The sequence below is a fragment of the Calypte anna genome, chromosome 9 (genome assembly GCF_003957555.1).
Source record: "Calypte anna isolate BGI_N300 chromosome 9, bCalAnn1_v1.p, whole genome shotgun sequence".
In the NCBI taxonomy this organism is placed as follows: Eukaryota; Metazoa; Chordata; class Aves; order Apodiformes; family Trochilidae; genus Calypte; species Calypte anna.
Window position 1 is genome coordinate 8,514,344 of NC_044255.1, and position 21,944 is coordinate 8,536,287.

The 21,944-nt window shown below is 41.2% G+C and overlaps 1 protein-coding gene across 4 annotated transcripts in view; it reads left to right on the forward strand.

Annotated features, from left to right (window-relative positions):
* Positions 1-19,345, forward strand: part of ARMC8 (armadillo repeat containing 8) — a 54,386-nt gene extending 35,041 nt beyond the window's left edge. For all 4 annotated transcript variants that reach the window (XM_030456104.1, XM_030456101.1, XM_030456102.1 and 1 more), the window contains 12 exons: positions 2,091-2,291; positions 4,357-4,452; positions 5,866-5,948; positions 6,279-6,360; positions 7,760-7,846; positions 9,643-9,735; positions 9,974-10,123; positions 11,659-11,754; positions 13,909-14,004; positions 14,606-14,678; positions 15,833-15,926; positions 17,370-19,345. In XM_030456104.1, coding sequence (XP_030311964.1) covers positions 2,091-2,291; positions 4,357-4,452; positions 5,866-5,948; positions 6,279-6,360; positions 7,760-7,846; positions 9,643-9,735; positions 9,974-10,123; positions 11,659-11,754; positions 13,909-14,004; positions 14,606-14,678; positions 15,833-15,926; positions 17,370-17,403 — 1,185 coding nt within the window. In that variant the 3' untranslated portion in view covers positions 17,404-19,345. The remainder of the gene's footprint in view (positions 1-2,090; positions 2,292-4,356; positions 4,453-5,865; positions 5,949-6,278; positions 6,361-7,759; positions 7,847-9,642; positions 9,736-9,973; positions 10,124-11,658; positions 11,755-13,908; positions 14,005-14,605; positions 14,679-15,832; positions 15,927-17,369) is intronic.
* Positions 19,346-21,944: the final 2,599 nt, after the last annotated feature.

Consider the following 21,944-nt stretch of genomic DNA (forward strand, 5'->3'; position numbering starts at 1 on the left):
TATCAAAAGCTATCCCTTAGTCCTACTCTTTGGTAGTGCTGTGGAAAGAGTAGGTTGTATGCAAGATGCTGCAAGAAGAAAGCAATATTCATTCATTTCAGTCTCCATGGCAGGAGAGTCTGGCATGCCTACTGCTTTTGTTTTGGGATATGGGTCTCTAGCACTCAAGAGATGACAGATGGAAAATCCATATGTTGGCTGTTGCCCATCCCTCCTGTCTTTTTACACAAGAAAGCCCAAAATGCAGTTCCTTCTAGATTGGATAGTGGCATCTGTTCTGCACAGGCATCTGGTCTTGCAGCAAGTAGGGGAGCCAAACTGCTTCCTTCTCCCTCATTCCACTGAGCTTTTTCCAAATTGTCCCCCAATTCCCTGATCTCTCCTTTCTCCTTACAGCACTTTCAGACTGAGGGCTACAGTTCCATGCTCCAAACTTCACTCCTGGAAACCTCATTCTTCCTTTGAAAACATCTTCTCCTCAGAAATCCCCCCCTGTGCTCAACCCCAGGCTATGTCCTGGTCAGGATGTGTGGGTCCAAGAAGTCTTCTGCTCTAAAGAGAAAACTCCTGTAGTACTTGAGAGTAGATAGAAGAGTGAGGAGAGAAGGAAGGCACAGAAAACCTTGCCTTCTTTTTCAGACAGCTTGGGTGATTTCTTTTTTCCTTCTGGGGTCATTCCAGGAGTTCATAGTTTTAAGATAACACACTGTCTGAATCTGTGGTAAATCCAGTCACAAATTGTTTGAGCTTTGGTGAACTAAGACAAAGCCTTGCCCCCCCTAATTCTTAGAAATTATGGTGCACTGTGACCCTTTGCTAGCAAACTTATTTTTTTTTCATTTGGAGGACAGTCAGGGATGTGTGTTTCCAAAATTCTTTTGATGTATTCTCATTGCCCAGTCTGAGCAGTGAGTAGGACTAGTATGTACCCCAAATCAGTTGGGTTTGGGAGGAGGCTGATTAATAATGAATTTGATTGGAAGGGAAATTATGTCTCTGGAATTGGAATGAAGTGACTGTTTGTCCAGCTAACCCTGACATGTTCCAGCAATACCATGTGAATTTTGTATTCCATCTTTACAGTCCATTTTCAGATTTGGATCTGCTGGCCAGAAAAGGTCAGATGTGCTTTGTGGCTCTTCATCTTACACCTCTAAAACTGGTCCTCGCTCCCTTGCATTAATTATGGTCTCCTGACCTGCAGGTCTAATGGAGCAGTTGAAATATGTCCTGTGAAATTCTTGATTTTGGTTAATTTTTAAGAGATGGAATTGCTAAAAGTTGAAAAGGGTGAGATTTGTGTTTCTTGGGTGCTTGCAGCCAGTGATTCAGCAATGTCTAGCTCTGGAATTCCAAGAAATAGCTTGTTTCAGGCCATTTGTCCTTGGAAAGAATGGGGAAGTATCTTTGTGATTTAGGCATGGAATTCCACTTCTCTTTCTTACTCAGGCTGAACGTCATATTTTGTAGAGCTTATGTTCAGCTCTCATGATTTGATTCATGCTAGCTTCAGTTTTTAATATACCTTAGGCCAGCTTGCTGACTGAAGCTGTTGCTATTTGATCATTATGGTGCAGTTCTGAATTCGGAAGAATAACAACAAAAAAAATTAATATTGCAGTAGTAATTAAACACCTGAAGGTGTTCTTGACAGCTTAGTCAGTCCTAGATCACAAAAAGGCAGAAGGGGTCAAGTACTTCTTGGGGGAAGCCTGGTGCTTTCAGTTCTTGTGTGTAATAAGAATAAAACTGTGCAAACAAACTTTTGGGAGTATTTTCTTTTCTTTTTTTAGCTGTTGAGGAGCTTTGACTGTGGTCACTTTTAAACATTGCATTCATACAGACTGATTTTGACTGCGTGAGAAGTTGATTGTAATTAGCCTACTATACTTAGTAAAGCCCAAACAATTTCTCTGCCTGTGCAGTCTTAAAAACCACTAAAATTTTTTGTCTCCAGGTACTGATCTGAAGAACATTGTTGAGAATTTCTCTAGGAGAGCTTTTGGTTTTTGTTTGGGGTTGGTTTGGGGTTTTTTGAGCCAAAAGAAGTGACACTAAACCCTGGTGGGATTTTTGTTTTATCTTTTCAGACTTTGCCCTGTTTGGTTCGAATGTGTAGCAAGGAAAGACTGCTGGAAGAGAGAGTAGAAGGAGCAGAAACCCTGGCCTATTTGATTGAAACAGATGTGGAGCTCCAGAGAATTGCCAGCATTACTGACCACCTCATTGTCATGCTTGCTGACTACTTCAAGTATCCCAGCTCAGTGAGTGCAATCACTGATATCAAGAGGGTACGTTTCCTTACCAGCTCTGAAGCTTTGCAAAATGTGACAGGGGAGTAATAAATGGGCTCAGGAGATGTTATATGTATAAGAACCTCAATTTAAACCTTGTGTCTGAGTCCCTCAACATAGGGAACCAGAGGTCCAATAGGATTTGATTCCTGATGCGTGTACTCCTCAAGTTTTTGCTTGCTCACTGCTTTTTCTGGAGCCCCTTTTATCCAAACTAAAATGGTTGTGTCTGTACACCCCATCCTATAGATGGGCTGTGGCAGGTTTCATGTATCTTCACCGTGCAAGTTTCATTACTTTTCCTAGAGGCAGCAGTGAAATACCAGGCTGAGCTGTCAATCATTTTCTCCTTTTACAAGACTTACCTTTAGGAGCCAGGACACTTCAGCTTTCTAAGAGATAATAGTCCATGTGATGAGAGCCATTTCATTTCTTAAGTTCAGGAATGGTTCTGTTCAAGCATAAAATCATGTGGATGTCATGTAGCATTTCATATTGCAAGTAATATTTCATACTTTCAAGAGGTTGGGTAAACGGAGACAAGATACACCTTGGAGACCTAATTTCCTAGGTGCTGTACTAGGAATTCTCATCTGTAACATTTTTTTGCTGATTGTTATACACTTTACAAAGCAATAGTGGATCAGTCAATCTCAGAAGCAAGGTTATTTTGATATTCTACATAGTGAAATATCCATTTCCTATTCCCTTCCCCTTGTATTAAGCCTGATATTCTGGAAGTTATGAGCTCAGGAGGTAGGCTCGCTTCTCAGATTGATATTGTATATAGAGCTGCCTTGAGCTGTCTGTAAAAATGCAAATTAAATAGATAGGAAAAAAAAAAACCTAGTTACACTATGAAGTTAAATAAGCAGAAGAAAGTTTAACAGCTGATTGGGGAGTGATGGACTTTGGCTGTAGCATCAAAGATACAACTAGGTTCTAAATGTGAGACAACTATAAATATTATGATACTGCTTTGGGTGTTCAGAAAGTCTGTAAAAACAGTCAGCTGGGAAGCCAGGCTGCTTCCTTTGTAAAGAGTGCCTTGAATTATACCCTGTAGGGTAAAAACTCCATGAGTAAAGACTGCCAAGCAGTTCACTCATCTGTTTTAAATATTTGAAACAATGATATAATACAGTCTGCTCTCATGTAGATGTGCCAGAGAGAATTACTCATACAGTTTAGTTTTTGACAGTTATTTCAGTGCTTTGCTGCATAATATTGGCATTTTTCTGCCCTTTTGTGTCGACTTTGTGTGTCGCATCAGTTTGTGGACCCTGTTGTTACAAAGTTGTGAGGGCAGGCAGGATCCCAGAACCCTTCTCATTGGAAAGGACATGAAGAGCTCTGAAAGTCTTGATTTTGTGTTCACAGCAGGGAGAGGGCTGAGTGTAGTTGAGGCTGATCAAGAGTTGCCTCTTGTAACCACTAAAGGGGTTTGCTCTCTGAGCAACCTATTCCAGAGTTTGGCTGTTTTCTTTCTTACATCCAGCAAGGACCTCTCTGTTTTGATTAGGCTGTTGTTTCTCCTTCTTTTGCTCTCTGGCTCCATGTTCTCCTTGTAGGTGTTGGAAGGTTGCTCTTAGATCTCCCCTCAGCCTCCTCTTCCCCTGGCTGAGCAAGCAGGTGTGCATCTGCTCCAAATCTGCTCTCCTGAAGCCCAGGCTCTGTGCTCTGCTCCGTGCTTTTCTCACACCTCTCAGAAACTTGTCCACCACTATTTTGTGATCCCTACAGCTTCCATTCATTGCCATACCCCTGAGATGTTGTTCCTGATTTGTGAGCAGCCTATCCAGTGCTGCACAACCCTTTTAGCCCCTGGGTTAAGAAGTTACCTTCCAGAAACCTCCTAGACAACCTGCACCCTATCTTACCAGTACAGCAGAAGCCAACATCCACCTTAACGTGGGGAGGCCCTGTGATTTAGAGACTGTCTTTGGTTCCTGCTATTGCAGGAAAGAAAACTCTTGATTCTCTCCCAGTTTTTTCACTTCTCATGGCTTGTTTCTGCAAGTGTCTGTTGGGTGTTTGATATCTGTGCTTTATTTAAATGTAGCTTGACCATGATTTGAAGCACGCCCATGAACTGCGCCAGGCTGCTTTCAAGCTCTATGCTTCCCTGGGAGCAAATGATGAAGATATCCGAAAAAAGGTGAGCCTGTGGAATAAAAAACCTAGCAACCAGACAAAGATGTGGCAAGAATTTGCACCCTTCCAGCTCCTTTGTTTTCACGGGAGTGTAAAATGAGAAGGCTCCCCTTCTGTTACATTAATAGAAACATCCAGCATGTGATTTTCTTTGCTAAAAATCAAAGTCTTGCTGTATCAAAATAGAAGAGTAAAGTTTAGTTGTGTACACATCTTCACAGGGATGAACTAGATGGTCACAATCAGTTGTCTTTCAACATGTTGTGGACCTTCTCATTAGCTGTCCAGGAATATATTCTTGTGGCGTGGGACTGATTCCTGTAACCTGTGTTCTGAGGGAGAGAGTATACCTCTGTCATGTAACCTACCATAAACAAAAAACTTTTTCAAAATTAACCCCTGGAAAGTCTTGTCATATTGGAAAACGAAGTCAGAATTTCTCCTGTGGTTCTGAATTGAGGACAGGGGGGCTTGCACTGGCATAACAGTTGGTTTGAAGGAGAACAAACTATTCAGACATCACAGGAAGGAGACTGGATGGTTGGAGCAGTCACAGTGAGAAATTTTTGCAGGAAAAAGTTGATGGAAATGAAACAGTGAATGATTGAATTCAATTTTTCAATTAAATGTTAAGTTGCTCTGTCAAGCGTGGCAAGGAAAATTTTCTGAGTTTATTTGCTGGTTAAAGAGGAGAAAACAGAAGGAAGACAGGTATGCACATGAAGGAGGCAGGAAAACAGTATTAAAGAAATAACTAGCGGGACAGTTTATCGGTGGGGAACCATTCAGGGCCTTCAGAATTCCAACCCATAAACCTTTCTTTTGTTGCAGGATGAACTTTAGTTAATAGTAAGGATCTATCTTTTATGTGCCAAAGCACTGTTTTTAGTGAGTGGTGGGTGTGTAGGTGACAAAGCTGATTTATTATACAAAAGCCATCTTTCTATTTGGCATTAACTCCCTTTTCTCCTAGACTTAAGTGCTTGTGCTGGCCACATCTAAATGTGGCAGATGAACTATATTGGTGTTTTTCCAGATACCTTCACAGCGTGTCTCTAATGTGTAATTTGTATATATTGTATATATATATATGTGTATATATATTGTGTGCACTCACATGTGCTCCCTTTTGATTTACTATGACGTTAAAGGCAATTCCTATATATATATATATAACCCTCTTATTCCTAAGGATTATTAAATCACTTCGAAAGCAGCAGTGGAGCAAAGAATGTGAATGTTTTTCCTAAACTGTATGAAGACACCCACTAATTCCCACTTCATCTGGGAAGAGAATGTGGCTTGCTGGTGTTAGCTACAGTTTTTATATGAATATTTGAAATGTTGCTGACAAAGCTAACAACCCATGAATGCTAGTGGTTTATTCATATAACATTAATTCCTTTTTCTGCTCCAGATCATTGAGACTGAAAATATGATGGACAGAATTGTTAATGGCTTGTCTGAATCAAGTATCAAGGTGCGGTTAGCTGCAGTCAGGTAGGAGGATTTTCTCATTCATGGAAATGTTTTTGGCTTGTCCAGGCTTTGGTGCTGCACTTGTTAGAATGTCTGATAATTTTTCAAAAGCTCATTTGAAGTATTTTATACTGTGGAAAAAATTATATGGGGAAAAAGGGAGTTACAGTGGAAGAGTAAAATATTTTCTTGTTGCTGCATACCAAATTCTGGGCTGACCCTTGTAGAAGCATTATATTCTATTACATAGTATCTATTTATATTCTTCTACATATATTATTCTATATTATATTACAGCAGCATGCATGGGAGTGTGTAAGTTTCACATTGAAGGTTTCTTTTCCACTACAGATGTTTGCACAGTTTGTCCCGTTCTGTACAGCAGCTCAGGACAAGTTTTCAGGATCATGCTGTATGGAAGCCTTTAATGAAGGTAAGGGAAGAAAAGTCAAGAGAGAAGCCAGATAGCTGAACAAGACCTTTAGAAAGGGACAGTTTAACATACCCCATTTATCCCCATGTTTAAATGAGGTCGAAGTGCCCAAGGTATGTATCATTGCTCATCTGTACTCTGACTGTCATTAGATGCTTAAGTATACTCCAGCTTCTCAGTTTCAACATCTCTTAGACCTTTCATCCTTGGCTTGGGTCAGTGAGTTGTGATACTATCATGGATATTGAATTCATTAATCTTATTGGGAGGTCAAGAGAGATTCAATCAGGCAAGTTTTGTGCTCTCATTATAGCTTAATAATCCCCTGACTAAGGACACATGAGCATCACCTGAAGGTGCTTGGAGGGAACGGTTTGAATATTTTAAGAGTTTATGCAAGGTCTAACATGAAAACTTCAGATCTTTATAAATGTAAAACATAAACCCAACAGGCTTGCTTGAAGCTGCACAGATAGCATAGGAGGGTAGCATAGCACTGAGGCTTCTCAGAACCTCCAGGGGAGATAGAATCATAGAATTGGCTGGGTTGGAAGGGACCTCAGAGATCATCGAGTCCAACCCTTTTACCACCGTTGCGGTTGCTAGACCATGGCACTGAGTGCCACATCCAGTCTCTTTTTAAATATCTCCAGGGACGGAGAATCCACTACTTCCCTGGGCAGCCCATTCCAATGTCTGATCACTCTCTCTGTAAAGAAATTCTTTCTAATATCTAACCTAAATTTCCCCTGGCACAACTTAAGACCATGCCCTCTTGTCTTGTTGAAAGTCGTCTGGCAAAAGAGACCAACGTCCACCCGGTTACAACCTCCTTTCAGGGAGTTGTAGAGAGCGATGAGGTCTCCCCTGAGCCTCCTCTTCTCCAGGCTGAACAGCCCCAGCTCTCTCAGCCTCTCCTCATAGGGTCTGTGCTCGAGTCCCTTCACCAGCCTGGTTGCCCTCCTTTGGACCTGCTCCAGGACCTCGATATCCTTCCTGAACTGGGGGGCCCGGAACTGGACACAGTACTCGAGGTGTGGCCTCACCAGTGCTCAGTTCAAGAGCAGGGTGGATTGTTCCTGCTGGAGATCGAGGGACAGAGAAGAGAGAGTAGAGCTGCTTGTTTTTCTGAAGGGATGCTCGTGAGGAAATCTGCTATTTTGTGGTTTGCACAAGGTGTAGAAGGAGACACATCAAATACCTTTGCATGGCTCCACCTTGCCATTTAAGGTGTATCATGACCTTGAGTTGAGTGAGCACTGTCTGGATCTGCTCTGCTAGCATCAAAGCATCCCCTAACCTGTGGGAATATCCAAGTGCAGCATAATAACAGCTATTCCATGTAAAGAATCCCTTCCTTCTGCTAACAGAAAGTCCTCACTCTCCCCTTTGTCTTCAGGTTTTACAGAATGCTCCAAATGAAATTCTCGTAGTAGCATCTTCCACGCTATGCAATCTTCTGCTGGAATTCTCTCCAAGCAAGGAGGTCAGTATTTATCCAGATCAAGAACAGGTAATAGACAAAAGGTATATTTTACAGTGGTGCAATGACCATAAATGTGTCTTAATGGATAGCCACTGCTTGTAAAGCATTACAGAGCTGGGGTGTTGGGCTGAACATTTCATTGATAGCTTGCAAATAAAATAATCCTTTTACAGTGCTGTGACAGTTAAATATGGTTGGATATTACAGTCTCTAAAGAAAAGAGCTAGACATAAAATTTTGGAGTTTTTTAACTTGAGAAACACTATGTAAAAAATTCATAGGCATTAAGAAAATTGATTATTTTTAATATGATCCATTGCCTTAGAAAAATATTGCTGTAATCTTAAGTATTGGCATAGCTGAGTCTTGTGTGTTTTATTGCTTTTGAATGAACAGCACCAGACCTTTGTTTTGTCTCTGTTTAATACAGAACGTACTTACATATCAATGCATCATAGCAATGGAATAATTCCCCAAGACTTAATAATGTTTACTTAGAGAAAACATTTGCAAGATTGCAGTATATGTTGGTTCCTGCAGAGGACTTTGCATTACATGGATTTGATCAGTTTATCAGTTTTGGTGATGTCAGAGACAGAAAATGAACCGAAATCACACCAAGCACTGGCCCATGGGCTGTCTGGTTTTTACAGCAGGTCTCAGCCAGCATAGTGTTTCAGCTTCAGATTGGACTGAAATACTGAGGTTTCTATTGGGACCTGTGCTTAGTGTAAAAAACTTCATTGCCAGAAGAAAAAAACGCTGATGCAAAATTAAGGAATATTTGTAAAAGTTGGATTGGAAAGCATCAATCAGCCATCTGGTCTTTGTTTGATGTATCACCACTTTTTCTACATAAGATTTTGAAAATCATATGTAAACTACCAGTCACTTAAGTGAAGACACAAAGCTGAAGTGAATCTGTGGTTTACCCTCTATTTTACCAGCTCTTAAGCAGGTTAAAAAACACTCAACTTCCAAAAAAAAATTCAGATACATTAAATTATTCCCTGCTTCTGAAGAAGCAGTGGAAGAAAAGAGCACCTTACAGACTAGAGAAGTGTAAGTCATTGGATGGATCCTTTTAGCATGTGAGCTCTTAAAGATTTAGTTAAAATTCATACTTTGGATTTGTAAAATGTTTTTTCCAAACTTAACTTTCAGTACATTAATCACTTTGAAAGGGAAGTTGCATGAATTAATATTTTTCTTGTCATTTGAAGATGTGATACTACAAGGTTTTGCATTTCAATTGAATCATCAGGAATAGTCTCCAATTTTCTTTGTTGTACTAAAGCTTTCCTCTTGGGTTTTAGTCTGGTTACTAAACAGAAAAGATGATTTCTTGATATCAAGAAAGATATCGAGTACTTTTTATGCTTAACCTCTTTGAAATAGTCATGTATGTCCCACTTGATGCCAAAAAAGATGTGACTGCTGAAGGAGAGCAGTCCCCAGTTGGAAGTTATTGGGGAAAACCTATTTCTCTTGTGTAAGTGTGTGTAATGGATCACAGGAGTCTGTGTGTGAGCACACGTGTGTGATTGTGTATATGCATGGATACACAAGAGAATAAAACTGCCTTGAACTGAGTTTCTTCACGAAAACCTACTTTTTAATGCTCATAAACAAAAGGGTATGGCTTGGCCAGTTCATGTGAATGGACTGGAAACATTATAAACTCAAAAATAAGATACAGACAAGACTTTACTGTGTTGTATTTAGATCTGTATATACATCTACTTAATCTACTTAGTGTTTTAAAGATGCTTTTTTTTCCCCCTTCTTCATTTTAGCCTATTTTAGAATCAGGAGCCATAGAACTTCTATGTAGTCTAACACAGAGTGAAAATCTTGCCTTGAGAGTGAATGGCATTTGGGCTTTAATGGTAAGTTGAACACACTGGAGATGTAACACTTGTGACTTTCCTTCTGAAAAAGTCTGTGAATGTGACTTGTTGTTACTAAAAAGAAGATAGCTGAAATCTGGGACTACAGAAGGAAAACAGAATCGGGCTGTAGCATTACATCAGTCAGTTTACTTTATCAAAGTAAAAAACAAATTTTGCAGTTCTGATACCTGTTTAAGATATAAAAAAAAAAAACTAAGAAGTTTGTGTCTTTCAGAATATGGCATTTCAAGCAGAACAGAAGATCAAATCAGACATCTTACGAGGTCTGAGTACAGAGCAGTTATTCCAGTTGCTTTCTGATTCTGATGTAAATGTTCTGATGAAAACTTTGGGACTGCTCAGGAATCTTCTTTCCACTCGCCCTGTAAGTAGAGCTGCAAACAGACCTGGAAGCTGAGCAGACTTGCAGAGAATAGGAATTCTTTCTTGTTTGTAAAAGAAGTTACTTTGCTGCTTAAAATTATTGCTCGATACGTTGCTAAAGCAGACTTGGATTTATCCAATAACTGTAACTAGTATGCAATCTGTGTAAGAAAGAGGTGGAAGAATTCACTACATCCACTCACACCTTGTAATGATCAAATAAAGAGCTAGACAGTTGCATTTAATGCTGGATTATACCACATTTAGCTTTCAGGACAATTTTTTCCAACAGTCTTTCTGTGAAACTTGTCCAGAAAAAGACTGAGGGTTGCAAGTAGATAGATAATGTTGGCTTTTTGGATTTGACTGTGGGACTGTGCACTTGAAAAATGCATATGTTCATTTTGCATATGGAAATAAAATGGTTTGGAAAAATAAGCCCATTAATTGGTTTTGACAGGGAGAAAGAGATATTGGTGGAGGAAAAGAAAGGGATAATCCCTTGTGAAGAACAGAGGTAAAATAGGCAGCAAACATTTGGCAAGCCAACATTTTTTGGGGGGGAACCCCCAAAGCCTCTACTGTGCACTTATCACATATTGTTTCTATTATAAATAGGTCACTGCAAAAAATCTTCTGATATTTGTGCATGTTGAGTCTCAAACTTCCTAGAAGATTACCTCTGTCTTAGTGTGAAGAGATATTTAATAACTATTCATTAAATTCACCCTGAGCTCTTGACAGCAGATTCTTATTATCACTGAGGGTGCTTTTCATCTGAAACAACATCCCAACTTCACCTATTTTCTGTAGTGTTTTAGAGCCATAACCAACCATTCTCATTCTCCAACCAAAACTCAATCCAGAATAACTTATCCAGCAGCTTTGGAATGAAATCTCATTTTTAGCAATTTTGAGAAGTTCTATAAGGATCCATAATGTCTTAAGAAATTGTAGTGTGCCATGTGCTGGTAATCTCTAGTGGCATTTTGCTCTCACTCTTGAGTTTTGGTATCAGTTAATCCAGTATATCCAGTTTCCTCTTTTTCTGTTACTCCTAATTTTTGTGGTGCTTTCTGTGATCAAATATCCTGGAAGTCCCTCAGCTCAAGACAGTTTTTCTAGATGATAAGTGATGTATGTAGCTTATTTCTCTGAACCTCCTCAGACTTTTGAAAGGTGGATGTTGGACCTGGTTGCAGTGTTCCAGGAAGAGCAGCAAACACCAGTTTCACACTCTGTTATTCCCCTGTTACCAGAAGTGATTCTTTCAAACTCCAGCATCACAGGATTCAGTCTTAGGGTGAAATCAGAACCAAGGCTCAGGTTGTCCTGTCTCAAACAAGGCCAGGCATGAAAAGAAGAGGAATATTGTCAAGCGGTTTTGCTGTAAGAAGTTCTTGGTTTTGGGAGACCTTGCTGGAAGCCACAGTTCTTTTGCAGTGTTGCTATTCTTCACTTAAAGCAATTTGAGTTGAAATGTCCCTTCTTTGTCAGGAGAGTTTTGCTGACTGTGTTTCCTCATTGCTTTGGCAGCACATAGACCATATAATGAGCACTCATGGGAAGCAAATCATGCAAGCAGTGACCCTCATTCTGGAAGGGGAGCACAATGTAGAAGTCAAAGAGCAGGTACCCTTTTGTGTTATATGTTCTCTTGACAGCATTAAATGTAAGAAACAGCTAAGAATGCTTACTCTTCCCAATATTTTTGAGATCATGATGTGCTATGAATATTTAACTGAGATCAGCCAGTTTTATAGCTTCAATACCTACAGGAATGCTGTGCTTTCCACTGAATGCTTAGAGATTGAATTGAATTAAATTAATTGAATTAATGGAATTGAATTAATAATGTTGGTTTTAAATGTAGGTTTGGCAAAGAGGGCAATGTAAGGGAAGGAATGTGCTGGTGTAGCCCAGGAAAAAGAGCCCTGAAAAATTAGAACTTAAGAAGAGGAAAGGGGGAAGGAAAGAGGAGATAACCAGTAGGGAAAAGCACCCTGGTTTGGTGGCAGCATAAGGAATACCTGCTTTGGGGATGCTAAAGCAAAAAGAAGGTAGATGGGTGGAATTTGGCTGATAGCCTTGTGACAGACCAGGCAGTCAACTGGAGAACCTTGTGTCTTCCTCATATGGGGAATGTGGTGATGAAGAATGGGGCCAGCAAGAAGCTGTGGGAGATTCCAAAGGATTATTTTGCTTAATGTAGATATTTTTAAAAAGCAGCATGGCAAATCTTAGAATCACAGAATAATTGGGCTTGGAAGAGACCTCTAAAGGTCACCTAGCCCAACCCCCTGCAGTCAGTGGGGACACCCTCAGCTGGATCAGGTTGCTCAGAGCCTCCTCAAGCCTCACCTTGAATATCTCCAGGGATGAGGCCTCAACCACCTCCCTGGGCAACCTGCTCCATTGTTCCACTGCCCTCGTGGGAAAGCTTTTTCCTAAATGAGTGTGAAAATACAGCTGAATTCAGACTGGTCCAAATCCCTGCTCAGTGAAGGATGGCCTGAAAGCAAATGGGCTTTTTACAGCTATTTAAGGGATAAAATAGGGAAAAAAAAAAAAAGAAAAAAAAAAAGAAAGAAAAAAAAAAAAAGACTGAATATGTGGCAAATCTAGTGACACCATGGTTCTGACGCAGGTTCTAATGACCCAGTTGTGTCTTTCTTCCTCATAAAGCTCTAGTGACAGGAATGGCCTTTATTGCATAGAAGGTTAATTACCTTCCCAAGCCTCTCCAGATTTGTTTGGAGGAGGATCAGTGTACCTGATGTTCTTGGAAAGGGCTACTAGACAAGGGTTGGGTGTAGCCTGCAGGGTTTGGGGCCTTTACTTGTTTTCTTTGTCCCTGTGGTGTGACAAGCAGTTTGTTATTTCAAAATCAAGTTCCTACATCCAGTCTCCACATGAGAGCCTCCACTTGTGGCAGGACAGTGCTCATCACTGACTGGCTTATCAGGATTTAATTAGCAGCTTGGCAGTAATGAATTTCTACAACCTTTGACATGAATGCAGTGCATCTTGGGCAAGTGCTGAGTGTTCTCCTGTGCCCTCCTGGAATCATTCCTCCATGTCCAGGAAGGATGGGGAAGTTATTCCACAGCTCGCCGGGAAAGAATTTGGAGACCAGACTCCAAAGAATTTGGAGTCTTCCAGCACCTCCTGAGAATTAGGGAAGGTGTCTGGGCCAAAGCTCAATGCTGTGTGCATGTAGTGCCAACATGGCCCTAGCTGCTTCAGGGTTATTCTGGGGGATGGCTTCTGCAATTTGGAAGTAATAACCAGATGCATTAGTAGTTTAAGTGATCTCTGCAGGTAAGATGTGTGATGAGACTTGCTGAGAACAAATTGCTCCTCTGCTAGACCATCAGAGAGACCTCTCTCTGTCTTCTCTAACCTTGAAGAACTAGATGGATATGGCTTTTGTTTTGCTTTCCTAGCCACTGATACAGAATAGACTGCTTTTATTTTCCAGTGTATTTAATATTTTCTATATGCTGCATATTTCCATGAGAGACGTAGAATTGTACTCATAGAAATGAATTAATGAATGTTGCTTTTTATTTTTAAATGGCAATGACTGTTTTTTTACCAGGGCTCTTCATCTACAGCTGTGAATTTTTTAGCATTGGCCCCAGATGTAAGCAAGCTGGAAACTCCAGATTAAAGATCTTAAAACTAATTAAAGAAATTGTTTTTTGTGAGTTCAGAGCTGTCAGGGAAATTGTATAAATTGTGGGATGGGATCATTAGGCAAATAAAAGCTTTTCTCTCTTTTAGACATTATGTATACTTGCCAATATAGCAGATGGAACGACAGCAAAGGAACTGATTATGACCAATGATGACATCCTGCAGAAAATCAAGTACTACATGGTATGGAGAATTTCTGTGAAAGGTTTTGTGCTGCTTTTTTTCAAAAATGAAAAGAGGGTACTTTGGCATCTTGTTGTGTAAGTTATTCAGTGTTGTGGAACCCCAGAGTGGTTCAGGTTGGAAGGGACCAGTTCCAGTTCCAAGCTGCATGGGCAGGGATGCTTCCCACTAGACCAGGTCCCATCCCACCTGGCCTTGACCACTCACTTAAGTTTCATGTAACCATGTGGTGTCTTTAAGAATACAGCAAGCAGTGCAGTTCTATATGGCAGAGGGGTACTGAGGATCTGATTAAAAGGAAGATCCAGTTGTTATTTCCCAGAAGTGTTGCAGTGACTCTAAGCAATACCTGTAACAAATCTACATGACAAATGTTTTGTGATCTTGGAAAAGGCTTGTCTTGTAGAACTCAATTTGAAAGGGAGTGATTGAACGGTGCTCAAGTGCCTCATGTTATTTCATTATCTTTGAGAGAAGGTGTAGATAAGAATTAGTCCCAACTTTGCTACAATATTTATTACAAGATAAATGCCAAAGTGTAAGCCTGAGAATCTCTGAATTTCTTCTTCCAAACTTTTAATACTGTTTTTTTTATATTTAGAGTCATTCAAATGCTAAACTTCAGCTTGCTGCCATGTTCTGTATATCTAATCTCATATGGAATGAAGAAGAAGGTAAGAAAGCCCTGTTATTAATGCACAGACAACTTCCTATGCTGATCAAAAAGCTGATGTTGCATGGGAATCCACATTTGCAGTGCACAGCACAGTGGGACCCAGAACCTCATGGGGAGACATCAGTATGGATATAATGTGGGAGCAGTGAGAGTGCTCAAGAGGACATTGAGGAAAGTGTAGAGAGTGTTAATAAATAGGAGCTGATGAGAGTCACGGAGTGGGAGGCTTCCAGCTGTAGCATTTCTGGAAAATCTAAAAACAATTAGAGTGAAAGAATCCTAGTAAGTGAGCTGCCAAGTTTTAAGGAGGTTGTGGAAACTCATTGTTGGAGGGAGCAGGTTCACTAGAGAGGGTAAATGGATGATGGGTTTGGTTGCAAAGGAGTTCTGCCCAGTGTGAATTGCTGGAATGGGCTGAATAAGACTCAAACCAGTCGAAGGACTTATGTGTGGAAATGAAAGGAATGGGAGAGGCCTTGGGTAAGAAGAGTCATGGGCTGGAGCAGTGGAAGGTAGCCAGAAGAGAGCTGAAGGATATTGTTTCACATAAAAATACTTGGGGCTGGAATAAATGGCAAGTGGTGGGAGGTGTTGTGCTTTGAGGGCTGGTGGGGCTGGGAGGAGGACCTTTGGATGGATGCTTTTCAGACCCTCAGGTTGACCAGGCAAAGATATCAAGGTGTCCACTTGGTTTGGGGATTTTCATTTTTTTTTCCAACTGTGTAACTTGCTCCACATCTCTCGGATCACAGCATGGCATTCAGTGGGTGACACTTGGCTGTGCTCCTGGTGCCTTTCTGCTTGTGCTACTAGTCATGCTCAGAACCACACCTCCAGTTAGATGTCTGCATCTCGGGGAGATGAGAATAAACCAACTGAAGTCAAGATCTTACTTTAGGATAGAATGCATGGATTATTGCCTTCAAAATATTTTCTTTATATGCACCCAGAGCAGATAAAAAAACCCCAAAACAAACAAGCTGCCTTGGGAAGAGCCACAACTGAGGGAATGTTCCCCCTGCTGCCTTCTAACTGACCTGTGGGCCATGGCCCTCCTTTAAACTGGTTTCTGCTAACATTCCTTACTTCTGTTCTGCAGACATTTCTTTTTGGTGGTGTTCCTATTCCCAACTATGTGATTTCCTGTTGCAGGTTCACAAGAACGCCAGGATAAACTCCGAGACATGGGAATAGTAGATATTCTACATAAATTGAGTCAGTCATCAGATCCAAATCTGTGTGACAAGTGAGTATAAAGAAAAACCCAAAAAAGAAGACTAGAGGGAAATCCTTTTTTTTATTTTGAAAATATGTGGGTTTTTTTTTAATCTTTTGATTAAAAAAAAGTGCCCCAGAAAAATGGTATATTATCACACTGAGTTTTAGGGTGTGTAACAAAATTGTCATGAGCACTTACTGACAGAGCAGGTCTTGTGTTGCTCAGGAGTAAAAATTTTACTGCACTTAAGATTTTCTAAACCAATGGGGGGTCCTCTCTGAAGTTAAACTTGGGTTTCTTGTTTTTCTGAAAAGGCACTCCAGTTTTCTTAGATATCTTTTGTACTGGAGTTAGGACATCGTTATTTAAAATCTATGCCAGAGGATCAGTATTGAAGGTCCTAGCCAGGAATTATTAGATATCAACGAGGAAGCTCACAGAAAATTATGGAAAAGACAAGTAGGGTTCTCAAACAGTGAGAAATAGGAATAAAACTTCGATCAGTAGAAATACTTTCTGATTAATGGGCCTTGCTTCCAAGAGATGGAGAGGAGAGGGGGGGTGATTAACACTGGTGGAAGTCGCTGTCCCTCCTGTTTCTTCTGGCCACTTGCTCCCACTGTTCCCCCCCAGCCCAACTCTGCCTCATCAGTCTTCCTCATGAGCTGATGTCACTTGTGAATGGAGCTGAAATAAAAATAAAATCTTAACTCTGCATTGCTAAATTGTATCAGATCTTGGAGAAGTGTGTCCAGGACATTGGTAGCTTGGCTGGGAGGTGTGGAGGACAAAGGAAGAGCAAAGCTTCTCCCTTCATGTGGTGGGAAGCACTGCATTAGCTGAAGGGATCAAGAAACTGTAGCCTTAGTTTTCAGGAAGTGGGGGGTTTTTGGTTGGTTGGTTTTTCATTTGTTTATTTTTGGGGTTTTGTTTTTTTGGTTTTTTTACACAAAAATATTGCACAATGTCAGGTTACATAAATTCCAGCATTATGCTGACTGTTGTTTCTTTTTCCCCCTCCCGCCTCATTGTATGGTTTTGGTAGAGCTGATACTCCTGACAGGGCCAAGGTGTGGTCTGAGTTGTGACACCTCTTTCATTTCTCAGCACAAAGACTTGGGTTTTTTCTGGTACATCACATAAGAGTAATTGCTTTCCACAGTGAGTGCTCGTCAGGATTTTTTCCTAAGATAGGTTGATAATGAGGTTTCATACACATCTTGGGGCCCCACCATAAAGTTCCTCAGTCCATGCTGAGCATCCAAGGTACTTGCTTAGATGGTTTGGAATGCCATGTGGGTTCTGCAGTTGTTTCAGCTCATGTACCATGGGCTGGATGGTTCCAGCCAAGGAGACAGCCCCTCACCTCTCATTCATCCTCTCTTGCTGGCACAAGGCAGGGTCTTGGACATAAAGCTGTTGATTGTGAAGCCAAACAATAGTAATTAACAGGTTGTTCCTTTCTTGCAGGGCAAAGACAGCACTCCAGCAATATCTTGCATGATCAAAGACTGATTGAATCTATGGACACCCCTCATGTCTACTTAAGGAACAGCAGGAGATATTCCTGGCTCCTTATATTTGCACAAGTCACCTTGGGCTGCATTTTTCTCAGGTGCAGGGAGCTGCTTTGCAGAAACAGTTTAAATGATCAGGTCTCCAGTGCACTTGAGAATCTTCTTGAGGTAGTTTCTTTACTCAGAGGACTCCTGGGGGGTTGTTTTGGTTTTTTGGGGCTTTTTTGTTTGTTTTTTTTTCCCTGAGCTACCTGGACTTTCAGATAGAACAATCAGTCATCATTTTCCTTTTGGGCCTCCAATTTTCTGCTTTTGCTGCAGCCTGTGTGTGTGGATCTGTGTGCTCGAGTGTGTGCGTGTCCTCGGGTGGATGCGTGGGAGAGTGAGACCTCAGTTTTGTTTTTTCCCTTTTTTTTGTGTGTGAAAATCTTTTTCTACAAGTTTTCAAGGATTTAACCATTGTTTGCTGTATGAATACTTCAAAGAATTATATACAGTTTGATGAAATGTTATTTAAAAAAAACAAAAAAACCCACAAAAAAACAACAAAAAAAACCCCCAAAACAGTTGTATCCCATAAAGTTTATTTTGAATTTTGAACAGATGAATGTTTTTAAGTAAAATATATGCATTTCTGAACTTCAGCTTAACTTACATTACACTTCCTTTTTGAAGAGAAAAAGAGGGAGGGCAGCAGACCCTAAATTATAAGCAGCACATTCTGTCCTGACAAGGTCCAAGAGGTTTTTTTCCCACCCTATGAAGTCACTTGGTACTGAAGACATGCTCAAATCCATGGAATGGTGCAGTTGGATTGTTTTGGGTTTCTTTCTGTACCTAGAAGAAAAGCTCATACTTCACAGACTTTTCTGGAAAGGGATCAGGTGGCTGCAATATCAGCAGGCATAAGCTATTGCTTTAGTAGCCAAGAACTTGCTCAGATAATTGCTGAAGGATTAGCTCCCAGCTGATAAGTATTTGCTGGTCACTAATAAGGACAGAGCAAACAGAAGTTACACTGCCAAGAGACCAGAAGGTGTTGGCAAGGAGTGATTAGATTGCTTTTGTTCTGCATCCTTTACCTCCAGGTCTAGTTAAGTGACTTACAAATTATTTCCAGGAGAGATCAGCTAGGTGTGTTAAGTTGGAGAAGGGATGGAAAACCTTGGTGGTGGGGTTTCTTTTTCTTTTTCTTTTTTTTCTATTCCTCTTTTCCTCTGTAATGTTGCCTGCAGATTTTGTGTATATATGCAGTTACACACACTTGCATGGATTCGGATACCTGGATAATAAGCAATGGGATTTTACTGCATTCAGAAGCCTAGATTGTCCTTGAGTTCCTGAAATTGTGCCTGTAAGTGCTGGGAAAAAGTAGGAGTAAAGATGGACATGACTGTGTAAGGTTGGAAGAGGAGACCTTCACAGTCAAATATGCATAGGAACAAGTCAAGGCAGCAAGGAGCTCTCCTTCCTGCAGTTCAGGGTTTTTTCTTTCTTCCCATGTCTATCTCATTTCAGATTAAACTGTAGTTGCAATAGTCAGACTCTCCAAACACTACATTTGCATAGCACTAACAGGCACACTAAGGATTGCAGCCAAATCTCCAACCAAAATCTTTCTTTTGTTACAATGAGCTTCAGGAAGGCTGCAGCAACAAGAGAGTTCTGTAACTTTGCTAACCCATTTTGATAAGTATCTTAAGCTTTTGTTTCTCATCAGAAGGTCAAGTTGTGATAGCCTTACTTTTTTCCTAAGGTAGCTCTCTGTGTCAGAAAGTGTGACCACAGTTTGGCCTGGAATTTGAATGTGCTGTGTATCAGATAACTGTTATCACTTGGTTGCAAAGGAGAATAATATACATTTCATGTAACTTCTTCCACTCTTGAAAGACAAATAAAAGTGAGCACCTGACACTTTTTCCCCAGGCATTGCAGTAAGTGACTGGCAGTTGTTTCATGTCCTTCTGCAAGTTTTTAATGATGGACTTTGGGGGCTGAACAAAAGGGAAAAGAAAAACCATTTGAGAACTCGATAAATACCAGTACCTTAAAAGTGAAGTCTTATAAAATTGAGTCAAATATATTTCTGCTTGACCTAAGAAAAAAGTTCTGAAGCAGGTATTGTAAATGCAAAACTGTACAGCGTGCATCTGACTTCTGAATTTACACTCCTGCTATGTACATTTTAGGAGCTCAAGTTCTTCCTGTCCTCCCCCATTTCATGTTTCTAAAAGCAGATCCAAGTTTGATGCTGTAAAACTTTGGTGCCTAAAGGTATTTAAAAATAAAAAAAGAGGTGAGTAAATATCTGTACACATTCTTCTTGAAATTCTGTAAGACAAACTAAAAAACCAATGCTCAGACAATCTTGAGGCCATGCATGAGGACAGCTGCCATTTTCCACAGATACTGGTAGGACAAACTGTTGATGAGAACATTTTTACCTTCAGTTAAGCTTTGTGAATATTTTTTTCATGTTGCTCTAGGTATGTACAAAAAGAAGAATACTGTAAATAAAAAGAACTTTACCAGAACATCTAGATTTTTCTCAGCTTCGTGGAGAAATCTCAGCTTTCTGTGCCAGCTTCTCTACAGACTCATGGTTCCTTGCCTGAGGTTCACAGTGGGAGCAAACTTGTTTGCTGCTTGTCCAGATCTTCACCAACTTCATTTAGGTAGCAACATCTTTTGAACTAGAGGATTGCTTGCAGAACGGAAGCAAGTGTAGAGCTTGCAAGGACATAGTAGAAATCACTAGGATTTCTGCTGTGCCATTTCTCTGCTGAAAACATCCTTCTGGGTCTTGATAAGTATGTCCACTCTTTATATCTGGGACCAGTGGTGGGAGTCCTCCTCTCAAAGGTCATGTGTGTCAAAAGGTGAACAATTCTGCATGGGCTTTGGCATGCCAATTGTCAGACAAGTGGTGCAATTGCTTGCTCCTCACCACTTCCAGCTGATGTTAGGAGTGGAGTTTCTTCCACACAGAAAGTCAAATGAAACTTATTTTGGCTGGTTTTCCACTTGGGTTGCATTATAATAGTGAAAGAAGCCAAGTGACCTGCTTAAAAGCATCTTGTGCCAGTGTATACTTCAAGCAAACATCTAATTTCTAAAAATGTATTGATTTTTTTTTTCCTCCTACTTCAGCCATTACAGTAGATGCTGTGACTTCATGAAGTGCTGAAACAGTGACAAAGGGAGCAGAATAATAATTGAGGTGATTTGATGACTCAGAAATTGGTTTACCGGGACTCTCTGTGGTGATCCTACAATGTAAGCACATGATAGGTATAAGCATGTGAGACTTCAGTGGTGCTTAAAATCATCAGGACTTTACTGGACACTTCTTTCTACAAAAACAGACAGGTGCTGAGGGGAACCAGTTTGCTCTGCTGAGCTGGTGCTGGAGGTAGGGAAGCCTCTGCCAGGGCTCAGCCCCCCCCTGGGGACTCTGGACAGTGTCCCCTTGGCTTGCCAGGGGTATGAGGGGAGTTGATGTGGCAAAAGCCAAATCCTCAGCCAGGAGAGATCTTGACCAGGACCTTCAGGACTGGGCACCAGATGTCATGTGCTCCATGACAAGTAGCATCTCCCAGGTGCCTGGTGACCTGGGGCTGGGCAGTGTGAGCTGCAGGTGGGCATCACCCCAAGGATGCTGGACACTTGTGGCAAATCAGGAAAAACCCAACCTAGGTGTGTTAGGAGTCAGGCAGCAGCTTATCCCCTCTGCTCAGTCCTGGGGTGGGTGGGGAGGGGTGTCTGGAGTCTCTCCCATCTTTTGGGCCACTAGTTTAGGAGGGACAGGGGAGAGCTGGGCAGGTTGGACAGGAGAGAGGGGGCAGAGGGGCTCTGAGTGCTGCTGGCTTGAAGAAGAATGACTGAGGAGACAGAGCTGAACTTCCCAGCTTCAGCAGACACTGAGAAGGGAGCAAGGCTGGGCTCCACCCTGGGGTTGCCAGGGCTGCTTTGGGAGTGCTGGGTGCTGCCATGGTGCTGCGGCAGTGTTGGGTGCTGCCCAGGTACTGCCATGAAAAGGCTGCACACAGAGCCATGGCCAAGCTTTGGGAGCTGCTGGGCTCATCCGGCTCCCTCCAAGAGAGCAGGGGTGCTGCTGCAGGGGCGATGGCCTGTCTGGAGGAGCCAAGATGGGTGAAAAGCTTTTTTTCTGTGGTGCAGGTTGGCCAGCAGGTGGGATTCATGTAATAGAGGATTATCTGCTGTGTGGCTTGTACTTGGGTCTGCTGCTGCAAGGAGCCTTGTTCTGCAGAAGGATGGCTGCAAAGAAAAGGGAGGTAATACTGCAGGTCAGTAGGAGCCAGACTTTAAAAACCTCTTTTAGAACTAGCAAATGTAAAGGATAAAGTTAAGTCTTGGGATATCTGGGATTCTGCTGGGAATTTCCTGTGGAGAGCAACTGTTCCTTATTTAAACTTTTCAAATGACCTAATGATGCCTTACAACTACCTGCAGAAGGGAGAGGGAGTTTCTGAGAGCAGTTCAGTATGCAAAAACATCGGAGACCCCA